Raw genomic sequence first — 16396 nt, forward strand, 5'->3', positions numbered from 1 at the left:
TGAGTAACTGCATGGCTCTCAGCAGACACCTATTCACCTTTCAGTGAAAATGCACTGTGAAGAGTTCACCTAAGCCTGGAGAGTGATTTTTTTTAAAAAAGCCTCTGAACTCCAGCACTTTTAATTCTATTGAGGAATACATCACCAGTTTTAATGTAGACAAAGAACCTACATTTGCTTGGATCCTTTTCAACCATTCACCACCTAAATTACTTATTTAGCTGTACAATCTCTGAAATTGTATTTACTGTCTCTTAGACTCACATAATTGCTTCTTGCCATCAACACTTTAGCAAGTTTCCTCTGCTTACACCCACTTCCTACTATAAAACTTTTTTTCAGTTGTTCTGCTGAATGTTATGCCTGACCTGAAATTTTATATACCAGATAATAGTCAAGCCAAATGTATTATTTATGCATTTTCAGCAATTTTCAAAGCTAAAATTAATGAAAAGAAATAGTTTTCCTTGTGCTAAAAGAAATCTTTTATCATTCTTTTGCTGAGAAGCATTCATTCCTCCATGCTTTCACACAAAAACTTGAAACCTGGCAGGCAGGTTTCTTTCTGCTGTCTTTCTGCCACTATCATCAAACAGCCTTATTTGATGATTTGATGAAATTAACTTATTAACAAAAGGCATATTTCATCCCCGTCCAATGATGGTTCACAGGGAGCTTCAAAGCTTGTGAGTGCAAGTGATTGCTCTGCCAGCTGAAGGTCTGAACCTTGCTGACGACTTCTGTTTTGAACTGACATGGGTCTATGGGAGATGTGCTCAGAGGGCTTCTTGCAAGCCATGCACAAATTCTTGTATTTGAAGATGTGTCTCCTCCAGAAATTTCCTCCCTAAATGGGACTCTGTAGGCAAGACGAGGAGATGGAGCAAGGATTTGCACTGAATTACCACTTCTGGATGTGCTGCCAGCCTGCCCTGGCTGCTGTGACTATGTGTTCAATGAGTCAGCCAAAAATTCATCCAACTCTACAGCTGGAATTAGAGGGAAGACGACTTGGAGGTTGGGATGAAAAGGATTACCAATGGCTTGACAGGTGGCAAGAGAGGTGGGAAGCCAGGAGGCAGAACAGGTTGTAGGGGAAGTAATACGATAGATGGCATTATCAGAAGTGGGTTTTTTCAAAAGAAAAACATGACCTGTTTACAGAATAGCCTGGCAGAGTAAATGGCTTGACTCTCAACTCCATTAAGATCTCCTTGCATTCCTCTACCAGCATAATATAATTTGTACCTGCATTAAACTGATTACTTATTTTCCCTAGTAAGACATGCAAATTGATCAAACTTTTAAGGACAAAAATAAAACATAAAACACTTTGCATTTGGTTTGATCTGTTTGGAAACACATTTTGTTTGTGTATATTCAAAGAAAAGTGAAATATTTGTAATTGTAATAGCAATTAAAAATACACATCAAGTACCAAGATAAATGCTTTCAAACTTGGGATCTATGATGCACCTTTTTTCCTTGGGATCTAGTCTGCAAAAGACTGGCCAGCTCTCCTAGCTTAAATTTTTTTTTTACAGATTAGGATGCCATGTTGAAAGAGTGGTAAAATTTCAGAATTATTAACTCAAAATTTAGAAAACATTTAAATCAATGTCTTGACTTTATAATTTAATGCAATTTTTAGCTGTAAAGTCCGTCATTCTGAAGTCAATTTATAGGAAAAAAGAATGATCTAAAACCAGGGAATGGATTATAGTTCCATACCACACAAATGATACAGTAGCTCTCTTAATCCAATATAAATGAGCTGTGTATAACAAAAAAGGAGGGCACAGAAACATGCAATGGCCAAACTATCATTGCTTTATAAATCTGGAAGGAATCAAAAGGTTTTCCTGATCTTATTCCAAGGACAATGTCAAGTTAGGAATGAACACGGACTGAAATGGTAGTAATTACTAGAAAGCATATACTCTTGTTACACAATATATTTTAAAAAATGTAGCAAGAAAGCCTAAGATTACCAACTAATTCTATCTGCAGCTGTTATTTGGTAATGAGTACTCAAGGACAACTTCACTCCAAGCATGTTCTGTGCTTTGCCTGTGCTTACTTCCACTGTGTTTAAACGAATTAGTCACAAATTGTCAATAATTTTTTTTTAAAGCCTAGTTGCTCACAGACTTTTCTGTCTGCTTCATTTTTCTCTGAGGTTCCACTGAGTGCAAATGTTCTTACAAGTTTACAAGGAGGCATTTCATACCAGAGTAGTCTTATCCTTACAAAAAGATATAAAAGAAAATAAGAATGCAGCACTTCGCTACCACTTTTCATCCCCTGACCTTCACAGAACTGGGCAAGCACTACTGTCACTGCTCTCAGAAAAGGATACACCAAGCCCCTTACATGACTTGTCAAAGATCACAGGCACAGAAGCTGACTTGTTTCCTCCACTGCCCTAGGGAAGGTTATGTTCAGCAAACAGATACCACCATGCCAACAAATAAATTAATAAATAAAGATTCATTAGTTCTACTGCTTTCCTATCTCTTCTTTATTACCCAGAGTATAATCCCCAATTCAGGTTTTACAGCCAAATGCAGCAAGGCCATGCAATTGGTTCAGACACAGGAAGGCTGTGGTAAAACTTGGCTTCCTGTAATAGCCCCCTGCAGGGAGGATGGTTTTCTTGAGACTATTGGGTATTAGGCATTCTTTCAACTACCGCAGCTGCAATTAGATGCATTTTTAAGCATCCTATTAGTGGGAAGTATTCGCTGTGTTTCCAGGTAAAGTCACTTCATACAGTAATAATTAGCTCAGGAAGTACTTTATTCCCTGATACACCAGGAGCTGGAATCAATAGTAAGTGCAGGCGGTCTGACACAGCTCAGACTGGTGATTTCTCTGGGTTTCCACTCACGGACTCAGAAGTGATAATACGGCTGTATAGGAAATCATAATTGCATTAGTTTTGGTTGTGAGTGTTTTGGGGGTTCTTTTTTTACAGAATTACAAAATTACAGAATTGAGGCTTTCTACACTGTGCTGCATTGTACAAAGCATTGACTGTCATACTCTGCCAAAGCAAATTAGCTGCTGTCACTGGGAGCAGAATCATTATCACAGTGAGCTGCTTCTAGGTACTTCTAAGCTCAGAAAAATGCCTTGGTGAAACAGTCCTTAAACTCTTTAGCAACTGGTCCCTGGTGACACGCCTGTTTTCTTATTTATGGCCAAACGATCACTGCAAAAAGCTTGAAGATGAGGCTAGAGACAAAGATTTACAAAGGGAAAAAAGATCACAACAGAAAGAAAGAAAGAAAACAGGAATTGTATACTGTAAAGTCTAGCAAGGAAGGATTTTAACACCCATGAGCAGGGTTTACAAAGAAAGAAGCAGAGGATGTATTAAAGGAAAAAAATCTGCAAACCCATTTTCACCTCAGAAAGCATGATTTTTCTGAACTCTCATTGACAAAGTCACTTACAACTTAATGGTAATGGAAAGAGAGGGACCGTGTCCTGCCTGTTCCAGAAGACATGTTACTAGTCATGATGAAGCAGGGCTTGTCCCTAGGTAACACCAAAGAGTCAGCTCCTTGGAGCAGAAAAGCATGGCACATGCTAATGATGAACACTGTACCAGCATCAGAGTAACACCTCAACCACTCAAACAGTACCAAAACCAGGAGGCATCAATGTTTCAGCTGTAGGCCTGCGCTCCTCTCGTTAATGTTCTGTCCCCTGCTTGATCCTCCTGAAAACTGAGGCCTCCATGATCTCTCTTGTCTACCTGCAGTAGCAAGAGGCAGGGGCTGGGAGCAGGCACTCTCTCACCCTTCCATCCACTCTGTCCCAGCAGCACTTCTCCATCTCCCCCTGTGTGGGGTTAGTGGGAGTCCTGGGAAAGGGGAGGGCAGGATAATCGAAGGCTGCAGTGAGGCAAGAGTTAGTCCAGGTCAGGGGTCCTCAAACTACGGCCCCCCAGGGCCTCAATCCGGCCCCCCGTATTTACAGACCCCCCCACCGGGGGTTGGGGGGGAAACCAAGCAGCCGCAGATGACTGCCTGCCACTGCATCCACGCGCCGGCCCCCTGGTTAAAAAGTTTGAGGACCCCTGGTCCAGGTGATCAAGGAGAAGAGGGTGTTACCACCTCCAGCAACACCTTGTTAGAAAAGTCTTTAAGAAAAAGATGTCTCCCTTTCTCTTGTTCCCTGCTTCCCAACAAATCCTAGTCACCTGAGCAGCACAGGGCTAGTGGGAAAGAAGGGGACAGGTAGTGGAGAGATGTCCCAGTCCCTACATCCTGCTCTGATAAAGCTACCACACCCTGACCCAAATACTGAGCTGCTGAACACGTGCAGTACCACATTCACTCTAACCATGCAACCATTCACCCTAACAGCTGTTCAAGGATTTTTCATTTCAGAAAATATGCCAACATTATAATAATATATAAACTATATCAAACACAGCAATGTTTTCTACGGGAAAATATCAGTTTATTGAAGATTTTTCATTTACTGCTACGACAATTGGAAGATGTTATTTTGGGTGGATTAGATACACCAGAATACATTTTTTTAAAGTCAGTCCTGCACTTTAGCCTGGGAACTCCCTGTTCCTGGGTCAGATGCTCATTCCCTTCCAGGAATGAGGTTCTTCAGGCAGCTTCACTTCCCAGAATACAAAGCAGGTTTCCTTGTGATGAAGCTCTCCAGTGCCTCTTGGACATTTAATTATGGGAGAAGGGTCTCAGATAATGAAATGGGAACATCATGCTCCTGAACTGTAACTTCTGAAAAGCAATACACTGTGTTAGGGAAATGCAATTTAATTTTGAACTGACTCAGGAATTTCCCATGGAACATTAGTTCTATTTTCTGCTCACCTCTGAATGTCAGTCTATTTTTCTCTTTCAGTTTAGGAAGCTTATAAAAGGTACAGTGAACCTCTACTTCCAAATCTGTGGATTCTCCCTGCCTCTTGCCTTTTGCCATAGCCCTGGGGAGATGCATCTGAAAACAGAAGCCAATTGTGCCAAGCCTTATCAGAGACAATGCCTAGCCTGAGGAACTGCTATCCACATACCTAACACAGAACAGTAATAAAGGTATTTCCATACCCTTCAGGTGTGCAGGAGCTCTGACAGCTCACAGGACTTGCCCGAAGCTGTGCAGGATCCTGTACAAGAGGCAGAAACTAACCACAGCTTTACCAAGCCCCACTGCAAGTTTTTACTCATCTTGACACATTTTGTCTTAAAGCTCTTTCACTTCAATACCAAAACAAATATTGCAGTGATACCTTAATGTAAGTAACTGTTGACCTGGAAATATAGCATGGGACTGAAGTGTTCAGCTAGTCTAAGCTAGTTAAAACAACTCCCAACTAGTACAAGCTATAAGAGAACTGGTTTAAATGTCTTTTCTCACCCCCGCAGTTAGTTTTTTCCTTTCCTTCCTTAACATTTACCTTAAAGATTACAGGTTTCCTTCTTCTCCATCCCTGACATTTAACCACACAGAAAACACTTGACAGCAGATGTACTCACCCAAATATACCCAGATGTTTTGCAAAATTTGGGTAAACTGATCAATAGGGATGAACTCGATCAAATGGAAGATAATAAAACATACCAGATGTATCAACTTTCCTTTAAACAGAGGAAACATTTCTATTTTAGTTCACCCAGTTCCACGTATTTTGCAAGGCGCAGACTGCCATTATGTGAGTCTCTTCGGCACTGGTATATATAACCAAAAATGTTAGGCGTTTCAGTTATCCGCAGACAGCACCTACTTCCTACGGTTATTACTGGCAGTACTAACATGTCAGGAATTCTGACTATGTTTGGGTGAACTGCCACCAAATCCAAAGTTAAGACCTCCTCTACTACGAGTGTAAAACACACATGTCTGGGATAAATGCTAAAAATGATGTTAGCATGTAGCTAATTCTCATTCACAGCACAGATTCAGATGAAACTTTCAGAACACAAGTTCTCATTCTGTAACGTAACTTACATCTAACTTCCTACTGAGTTACTGACATTTTAAAATCCTTTCAGCCACATGAACAACACAGATTCATCACAAATATTAAAAAAATAGCCTGAGAAAAACATTGATCAATGAAGTAACTGCTAGATACTGAAATTACTTCTGATAAGCTACAGAAAGAACACGATCTCCTGAATCTTCTTTTTACTCACAAACTCACTATTTCAGTGAGGACTGTCAGAGGAATGTGCGCACCTTTTAAAATTACTACTAGAAGGACACTGTTCAGAGAAAACGAGGGTCAAAATGTTAAAAAAACAACAACACCCAAACCCAAACACCAAGTAAAAACATTATTTGGAAAGAAATAAACAAAAAGGTTAAATTTAATTAACCCTGTGTTGTGATCAAATTCACACATGAGGAAATAGTAGGTATGTGAAACCATGGCCAAACAAGCAAGCAAACACTGATTACACCCTCTGTAAAGCAGAAAACAACTTGCTTTTCAACTTTGTAATAATAAGCAGCATTTCAAACAGCATATCCCACTAACACAGAGCAAAGGTATATAACAAAATTCAGCTGATAGGAAAACAGCACTCAAAACTGTAATGGCAAAATTATTAAAGCCCCAGGCTCCCTAGGTTCCTCAAGACAAGTAACCTCATGAGTTAACACTTCACTGAGGAATAAAGTTCAATCTGTATGGGGAAAACAGGGGAATAAATCGCGTGGGGAAGGCGTTACTTAAATATCTGTCTCGTCCTACAGGAACTGCCGAGTGCTCTGAGAGCAGAAGCAAAGCCAGGAGGAACGACTCTAGCAAATATATGCAAAGGCAAGTTTCCTACTTACCCTACAGTATGCACCATGATCTCTTTTGCCACCTTAGTAATTCCAAAGAATCCAGAATGATGTTATTTTTAAGGGAATATTAGAGTCGTTTGAGCTGACAGAGGCAAGCTGACAAGCAGAGCTTTGCGAGAAGCCAGGCAGAGAGGGATGAATTTAAACCCTGGCACAAGATGCTGTGTATTCTGCCTCTATCTTTAACTTCTAAATGATTTGGTTTCACATTCCTCTGAAGTCCTGCAGGCAGATGCCTTTGCGGAGCTTTACCAATCGCAATCACCCGGCCCCCCTTCCCCCCCCCCCCCCTCCTCCCTCCCTGCCAAGGCTGCCACTCCGCCCCCATCGCCCCCATCCCCACCTCTCCTCCTGGCACACCCGCTCGCACTCGGAGGGGCTGGCAGGCAGGATTTCACCGCTTCCCACCGCCGCGCCCCCCGCCAGCCTGCCCGAGCCGCCGGGCACCGCCGGCCGCCCCGCAGCTCCCCGCAGCCCTCGGCTCCCCGCTCGGCGCCGGGTACCTGGAGGTACGGCGTGTGCCCACCGACCGAACCTCGGTCAAGAACAGGACGGCGAGCAAGCCGTCTCTGCAGGGGACTCCAAAGGCGACCGGCTGGCGGGGCACCAGGGCTGGGGGAAGGCAGTGATTCACCCTCCGCTGTATGGAGCTTCTGCAGAAACTCAGATTGGGACGTTTACGGCATTTCTGCCTGGGCACAGCTTTACTGAGGAACGGCTTATAAACAAAACAAACAAAAAGATATTTTACCAGATCTGAAACACAAAGCATCTAAACTTCCAGTCTTGGAAAATCTGTGGCTCCTTCCAGTAACAATGCATTGCAATGCTGTCAGCAGTCAGACTCAGAAGTAACTAGACTACTGATTAATGGAAGCATTTGAGGTGATTGAAGTGGGGAGGGAAAATAAAGTCCTTCCACCTAACCCAGAAAGTCAGTATCCCTACCAAAGGCTTCAGGCATCGTTAGTGTTGACACAACCCCCTGGCTCCTACTATCAGCCTTTTGAAGCAGCAGTTTTTAATTTGTAAATGCGCATCCAGTTGAATACTGCTTGCCATCAAGACTGTCTTATCTCAGGGGTGGGAATGGAATAAGCCACAAGACTCTATGTAAAACATATGAATTATTGAACACTTTCAGTTGCAACTGGAAAATATCAATTGACAGTCACACCAATTCAAACAGAATAACATGGTAAATGTCTCTGGTTTACAGTCTGAGCTGCTGCTGAGAGGGGTCGGTACTCAGGGATGCAGCCAAGCAAGCAGCGAGGACAGGTCGGGGCAGGGAGCGGGGCAAGGCCAAGCTGTGCCCAGAATCACTTAGCTAAAAAACCCACAGATTATAAATACCTTGCCAGTGTCCTGTTCGATGATGCACTTTTCAGAGCACCAGTGTTGAGGGGCTGGACTGATTTCGTAGTGAAAGTAATCACACATTACTTCAGGCTAATGAGGGAAACAACTCAGACTTGGAAAGGCTTAAAGAAGGGTGAAAAAATCATCTAAAGGGATGTATCTTAGTGCACATTAAGTAAGCCTGCACTTCATCTCCTGCCAGCTACTTTTCATGATGCTTTTTGATAACTGTATATATAGAACATATACCAAACAGTAGCTTCACAGCCATTTTCATGATCAGTCCCACAGGCAGTAAGGCAAGAGCTCCTCTTAACCTGGAGTCGGCTCAGGTTTGTGGGCCTGGAAAAGTTGCCAGCAACATATAAATGTTAAAGAATAAACTAGCTGACAACTCCTGAAAAGTCAAAAGATGTATTTTGAATTCCTAACCTTTGTTACTATTAGCAAAGCCAGACCTCAGTATGTTTAATGCATGCCTTCCAGAGTGCCTTACAACCTCCAGCAAAAGTAAAACATGCCAGGGACTCCCTGCCAGACAGGAAGAAGTCACTTCTTTGCCTCAGGTCCTAAAACTCTCTGACTGCTGATGAAAGGGTTCAGGGAAGGTGTCGATCACTGAGGTTTAGGAGCTGCAGTGAACTGCAGGAAGGCTGCCTGGCACTGCTTTCCAACAGAGCCACCTCTAACACTGCCAGCTTACAAATCCCTTGGAAAGTCATTGAGCCACAGTGTCCCCCATTCAAACAGAGCAACTTCATATAATGCAGCATCGTACCTCAGAACAGGGTTTTTTTTCCAATTGTTTGTAAGGATGTGAGACTCCAAGGGCAGATAATCACTAGAATCAGAGACCAAGTGCTAACATTAGGTTTAAAAAGCACAGTGCTTTAGATGCTGAGAGGCAAACAAGTCAGTCATGTCTTTGTGGCTGAGAGCTCCTTTTTAATTAGGGCAACAAGGAAGGAAGAAAGAAGCTCCCCATGGAAGAAGGTGTGATAGACAAATCTGGTGATTCAGAAGCAAAGTCGTGAACAGGAAGGATTAAGACTGAGCTGTTTCTAGGACTCTAGCCTACCTCTAGAGAGTGCTTAAGTGTGGGGAAAAACAAAGGCAGGGAAATCAACAGAAGCACCACACTTTTATCTAAACTTGTGTATTTCCCTTACTAGATACGGGGAAGGTGGGGGGTGGTGGGGTGGTGGGAGGTGGAGGGGGTGGAAGAGATTGGGTTTTGGATCCTCTAAAAAGAACACTTAATGTGTTTACTTCCCTTGTCTCTTAAGAAGTTATTTATAAACCTAAGAGTATGTGGTGGGTGGAGCTTTGTAAAACAGGATGCTGGAAAATACTGAGAAACCTTGGATGTCAATGTGGACAGCACGACCCCAATCCCATGAATGGGACAGAGGTCATATGTCCAAAAACTGTATCACGTAAGCTAAGGGAAAAGACAGGTGTCCAGTTTCCTCAGATGAAGAGATGCAGTAATACCAGTGTCTGGGACAGATTTACCACACCTGTGAGAAGGGATACTACTCTTTCTCTCTCAGCAGGGTCTGTTGCTTATAGCCATCACCAAATGTAACAGATCAGGGACCTCTGTGGCATTAGATTTGACATATGTGGATACATATTAATAGCGAATTCTTACAGAGGAGTGGGAGCTGGAGCTGGCGTGGGAGCAGACAAGGGAGCGGCAGGGAGGAGAAAGTAATTTGGTACCAGTGACAAGTGTAAATAGGTAACATGTTTGGAGCCATGTGACTTCCTACCCATTCCCAATTTAGCCCAGTGCCTAAGAGGCATGATCTGTCCCTTCACATTTAGCTATTTTTAATGTGTACAGAATTTGCTCTTTGTCTTCCCTTGTCTGTCAGTGTCTTGAATTCATCTGTCTTGGCAGTCTTAAGATTTGGGCTTACTGGGACAAGCAACATCTTCTACCCTACGGGTTCAGTCCTTCTAGGTCTTACTCAGACTACTTCTTGCTCTTAGGAATAATCTTGTAAACCTCTGCAGATGATTTCAGCATGGGTTTTTTGGAGAGCAAGAGCTTTGAGTAGGGGGCTGCCACTACATTGACAGGTATGCAGTTCCTGCCTGTCACAGTGGACCCAGCACACTGACTTCATTCAGCATCGCTCAATCTCCACACCCCTCACTCCCCCAGCCTACCTCCAGCCTTGGCTACTCAGCTATGTGGTTACACCAAGAGCCCTCTCCAACATGGTCCAACAGGCACGGTTTGGCCAAGTGTTGACCCATGAGTTGCTTCTCTCCCACCTACCACTTTTTTTACTGCAAGAGATGGGGAACAGCTATTGGAGCTGGTGGGGACAGAGGGCTCTTGGTGGCAGCCCCTGAACACCTGCTCTCTTGCTGCTGCCTCCAACACAGCCTCCGGCACAGCAGGGTACATTTGCTCTGGAAGCAATCCAGGGGACTGAGATGGGCTCCCACAGGAAAAAACACTGCCCTGGCCTCCCAGTGTGGAGTCTGACTGCTCTAAGTATAATCCTACCATTTCCAGGAGACTCACAGGATGATGGGAGGAAACTCAGTCACAAAAAATGTTCAGATGGGTTAGCTCTGCTATTTGCAAAACATACTCAAATTGCTTCAATTCTCAGTAAGCATTAGTAAGATAAATGGGGAATGCACTTGGTACATACTCTGTGAGCAGTTTTGCAGCACGAAAGGATTTTCTGTGCTGGCTTTTCTGTTCTTGATTTCCGTGTTTCTTTGATTCAAACTATGTGGGAAGAAGGGAGATCGTCCATGGTCATGCATCTAAGCTTCAGGAACAAATCATATTTTGAGTCAATCCATTTTACTGATTAAAAAAAATCTGTGATTTACTTTTAAACATTTCTTTCCTTTTTTCCACATCTTCTATTTACAGTTTGGTAAAGGTTTTTGGACAAACCTGTGGTTTAAACCAGTGTTTATCATCATATACAAGCATGTCACATCTACAAGAGCCAGGATATAAAGGCTTTGGGTTTATTTTTATACACAAGAACAAATTATGAATGTTAATTATGAAGAATTAAGCAATTTAAGTTTACTTGAAAAATATCTAAGAGGAGGACTAGAACAATTCTGCTTCCATTTATCTTTAATCCAAACAGAAAATACAGGAAAAAGACTACTCTTTTCATTAGATGTCCGAATTGATCAGCATAAAGATCTCTGAGATATAATAAAATGAAGAGAACTTTAAAAAAAATTAGGTTTTGTAAGTAAATGGTTTAATTTTACCACACTGAAAGGAAAAATAGTTTTCTAAAAATAAAAAGCCAGGTAAACCTAAACCCACACAGTGCTGAGCCCTGGAAAAGTCTCCTGTGGCACAATGGCATTCATGGATAAATAAAAAAGCTGTATCATCCACTATAGGTTCTCCACCTGAAAACACTGAACTTGAAAGGTTTGAAGTCACAGCTATAGTTCATTAAAGTTGATTGGTTAGCAGAGCATCTAATGAAGACTATTTTCCTAAAGATTCAGGCTACTTTGTTATTTATTGCTCCCAAACACAGCAACCCCCCTTTCCTCTAAACTTTCACAACCACCCCTACCCCTCAGGCATGAGTGTTGCCCACCTACACTTTCAGCTCCTTTTAACATACTATGCAAACTTTGCCCCCACCTCCACAATAATCCTTTTAATTTCCCCAGGCCTCCAAGGTACAGCCCTAATCGGCACTCCTGCTTCCTTCCACGTGCCCTTTTGTACCTTCTCCCTACCTGGGCAAAAAGCAGGGAACAAGTCATGCAGCTGCTTCAGAGCTGTGTGTGCTCAGACTGACCAGCTAGCACACGTGGGAGCTGTTTCAAGAGGCGAATGTTACCTGCCCTGTCCTTATTGGGGTGCTATCTTGAATCCCACTTCATGAGAGTCAAGGCGAATCAGTATAGTTGAGATTTTTTTCTGTTAAATTTAGCAAAGGTGTCTAATGAGTTCAAAACTGCTGGCTATGACCAGAAGTGAGACAAACAAACATAGCGTTATAGCCAAACTCGGAAAACAAAATACCCCACATGCCAGCTACAAATATTCGTGACACAGCCTTTGCTCCAGCATGAGATGCTCTTTGTCTCCTCGATGGTAAGAATCCTCTACTGCTTTGAAGGCTTCATGTCTGATCTAACAAAGTATACAAAAGGTAGTGAAGACTGCTAATTAGGAGAGCTCATTGCAACCTGTTCCTGAAAAGAATAATCAGAATGTTTGTGAAAGATCACAGCACCAAAATTTGTTGTCACAACTTTCTTATTATTGCTGAGATTATGAAGTTAAGCAAATATTTTTCTTATGGAAATGGCCCTGTTATCCTGTGTCAATCCAGCACCTTGCTTTCATTGCAGCACTGTATTCTGCATTGGAAAAGGTTTCCAGTAAGTTATTTCATAAAAATGCCACAAATTATGTATTTATATTTGCCTGGACAGACAACCACAGGCCTTTTGTGGAAAATCAACCAATACTTAAAGTGTGCGTGCAGGCAGACACGCATGTGGATAGAGTGACACACACTTTTTTCAGAACTGGAAGAGGATAATCCATGAAACAGATTCTCTGTTCAGTTAAGCCAAGGGTAGGAACAGGGACTGTTCATTTCATCCCACATACCACCGAAAAAACCCTCCTGCTCTAAAATAAAACTCACTTTATTCCACCCTTCAGACAAAAAACTTGGGGAAAAAGAGATTACCTTTTTTTTTTTTTTTAAGGAAAGAATATATAGCAATAACACAGAAGGAAGCCTGGAAGTCTCAGAAACTGCTAATGAGAGCTGGAGCATTAATATATAGGCCAACAACAAAAATCCCATCCGATCAGTTATGTAAAAGCAAGAAGAGTCTGACTTGCTCTCTGAAATACATCTGCTCTGCAGGGGCTGGGGAGGTGTCCCTACCACACAGCCCTCTCTCTCTCCCTCTCGGTTCTGGACCCAAGGCACGCACAGACCCTTCAGGCTTGGGGGTCTCAGTGCTGCTGGGGGTAAACGGAGAGAAGAGGAGCTCTGATCAGCCGGAGGGGCTGGGCTGGGGCGGCAGCACACAGGGTGAGACGGCCTGGGAGAACCTTATCCTACTGCTCCCTCTGCTGTACCCATCCTGTGGAGAAATCCCAAATGTCAGCACAAAAAGCTGGGATAAGGCATGGCAGCTTTCAGCAAGCTATCTGCAGGTAACACAGACCCAGACAGACTTGGGAAAGGGATAAAGTCATGGCTGATCAGGAAGAAACCACCACCACACTCAGGAGATGGCACATTTTTGTTTTTGCCCGTTTAACCCATCAAATCTCTTTTGCTCTGTACCTGCCAGTGTTATCCTTACGCTTCCAGAGAGGCACAGGAAAATCATGCCTCTCCTTGGGCACAATCATCTCGCTCTAGCACACATATTTAGATAATGATCTCATCTTACGAGATGGATGGGTGTCAGGATCAGCTGCAGAGAAAGGCCCATGAGGCTCCCCGAGCGGGCTGGCAGCCGCAGCCGGGTGGGCAAACACCCCCCCACCAAACACCCCCCACCTGTCAGTCCTGTTAGTGCCATGCCACCTTTAGACAACTCGAAGCGCAGGCAAAAAAGGCAGCAAGGGGAAGAATGGCTTATGGAAATGGAGTCAATTAATCATGTGGGAATTCCCAATCTGACTGTCGTAGAGAATGTTTTTTTCAACCTGTGACCACCTGAACACAACTCCAGTCAATCATTCCATCCTGTACACTTATTTCTGAGAGCTAAGAAATTGGCAACACTGGATACCACCTGTAAAAGACATCTGCAGCATTTATCTGAACATAGGGAAAACCCGCACCCCAAGAAAAGTGCTTTTTTTCAAATGTTCAAACATTACAATATGCTTTTTGTGATCTCCAGAGCAGTATTTAAGTTAGTCCACACTTCCCTTTTAGCACTGATTTATGGAAATCAAGACCAGTCATACACTCATCTTAAACCTTCCAGAGAATTTCAGGAACTTTACACAACTTTAACTAGAAACAAAACCAAAAAACCTTCCTAATACCCATATGAGATTAAAATAATTAATCTGTGAATTCCAGAAAGGCAAGGTTAACAGACTAACTGCATTCCCTTTTTTCTCCATGCCCCAAGTATTATTTCCTTTTATATTACAGAACATCTACCAGCTAATGAAAATACTGGAAATAGGACTTTATGATATAACACAGTGATAAAGTGAATTACATTGAAATGTCAATGGGATCTATGGAACAGAGCAAATTCAGAAGAAACTAATGCAGTAATTTTAAAGTTGTGAACAATTAGCATGGCATTTTCAAATGCATTTTGCCATGACCTAATTTTGCTCTAAATTCTTCAATTTTAGTTTTTGCAAAGCTGTATGAGCCATGCAATACTACAGTAGTATTAGAACAAATGTTGCAGTAGCATTAAGTCCTGCTGAAAAATCCCGCCCCTAAATGAGGGGCTCCAGCAATGGAATGGGACATGACAATTCAGGGCAGAATGCAGTGTTCTTGTCAAAGGCAGTACTCCGGATTTACATAAACGCAAACAAATGCGGTTTGGCCTCAGGACTGACACAATGTACTTAATTTACACTTGCCCAGTTTACACAGAAGCTGGAATGGAGCTGAAAATATAAAGTAAACAATTTCCACAGGAAAACTGAGATATTGAAAAATATTTTACCTGTAGTAATCCAGTAATAATTACAAATTATTTTGACATTTTCCTGTGAAGTGTCATAACAAACAGCCCGCAAATATACAACATGTATGGCACAGAGACTGAGCACAGCTCTGGACATAATCTACTCATTGTCAGATACCACAAAGCTGCTTTGAAAAAACATGCTCCTTATTATAGCACCTCCTCCCATCTCTCTGAATTCACCATGTTTATCCCCAATAAATTTTTTTTTTTTGCTTTGTTCAGAGCAGTGTATGCTTTATCTAAGAGCCTCAGACATTACAGTGTAAATTATTTGTACTTCTTCCTACAAAAAGTCTTGCTCCAGGACTTTGTGACTGAACACTGACTACCTGAGGGAAATCAAATTAACAGCAGCAGAGACAGAACTATTAAAGGCATGTTTTCCCTTATGTACAGTAGTCTGTTAACGTATCAACACGCACCAAGAGGGTGAGGATAAAGCAAGGACATTTCTCTGAACTATCACTATCTTTCACATTACTGTCTATTTTTGTGAAGGAGCCATGGATGTAGTGATACTGATAGGCAATGAGGTTCCTCAAGCCTCAACTCAAGCATGCAGATTTTACAGCCATGAACACTATGAAGATGCTAGCTTCCAAAATAAATCTGGTGAGCTTTTGGCTTGACTACAGAGGTAACTGCAAGGGTGTTTCTCGTTGTAAGCGAAATGATGTGAAGAACTGGCACACCAAAAGCTTTTCTCCCCTGCCCTTTCTCCCCCTTCCCTCAAGTAGCCTCCAGAGAAGGGGAAGGATTGGGGATGATACCCTGCCTCCTTCTGCACAACCTGGCAGGACAAGATGCTCACAAAGGAGCTGTACTCACACCCTGCATTAACTCCTCCTACGCAATGAGGGAGATGACACCTCTACTGTTTCCAGAGGAGGGCAAAAACACATTATTAAAACGTTCAGGATGATGGGAACCACTTTTGTATCTGGGAATACCACTCTGAAATGCAGTCAGTCAGGGGGTACTTGTGTCACAGACCACCACACCATGCTGTGCTACTCAGGTGTTACTTAAGGGGTGAATACAGCAGGGCCAGCATGGGCTTGCAGTTAAACACCACAGTATCAGTGGTAGGGTACCTCATCAGGTCTCAGCTTTGCCACAAATTTGTTTTGTGAATTTGGGAATTTACAAACTTACTTCCTCCCACTGCCTATCTGTTTTACTTACATAGCCTTCAGTGGCTTTAGGATGGATGTCACGTTTCTAGGTGCTCAGAGCAACTAAAACTTTGAGCTGGAACCTCCTAGCACTACTGTGACTAAAATACTGAAAATTATTTAGGGAGCGTTTTTATTCCATTTAGTAGATGGAAAAAAATAACTAAGTCAAAGAAGAAAAAAATGCATCATCCTTCAAAAGCCTCTTTAATCAGCCCTAGAATCTGAATCAATGCTGAGCACAAAGATTTAAATTTGGCTTAATGAGAACTGAATAGACCAAAAAACAACAA

General features: G+C 42.5%; 1 protein-coding gene across 2 annotated transcripts in view; it reads right to left on the reverse strand.

Annotated features, from left to right (window-relative positions):
* The window catches only part of DTNA (dystrobrevin alpha), a 234311-nt gene that overhangs the window by 182807 nt on the left and 35108 nt on the right, over window positions 1-16396 (reverse strand). The window contains exon 1 of one of the 2 annotated variants that reach the window (XM_037380454.1): window positions 6832-7061. The exons of the other annotated variant lie outside the window; for it this stretch is intronic. Coding sequence (XP_037236351.1) covers window positions 6832-6848 — 17 coding nt within the window. The 5' untranslated portion in view covers window positions 6849-7061. Of the gene's footprint in view, window positions 1-6831; window positions 7062-16396 lie in introns of those variants that run through there. 2 annotated transcript variants of the gene reach the window in all.

This window comes from Falco rusticolus, chromosome 3, assembly GCF_015220075.1.
Source record: "Falco rusticolus isolate bFalRus1 chromosome 3, bFalRus1.pri, whole genome shotgun sequence".
In the NCBI taxonomy this organism is placed as follows: domain Eukaryota; kingdom Metazoa; phylum Chordata; class Aves; order Falconiformes; family Falconidae; genus Falco; species Falco rusticolus.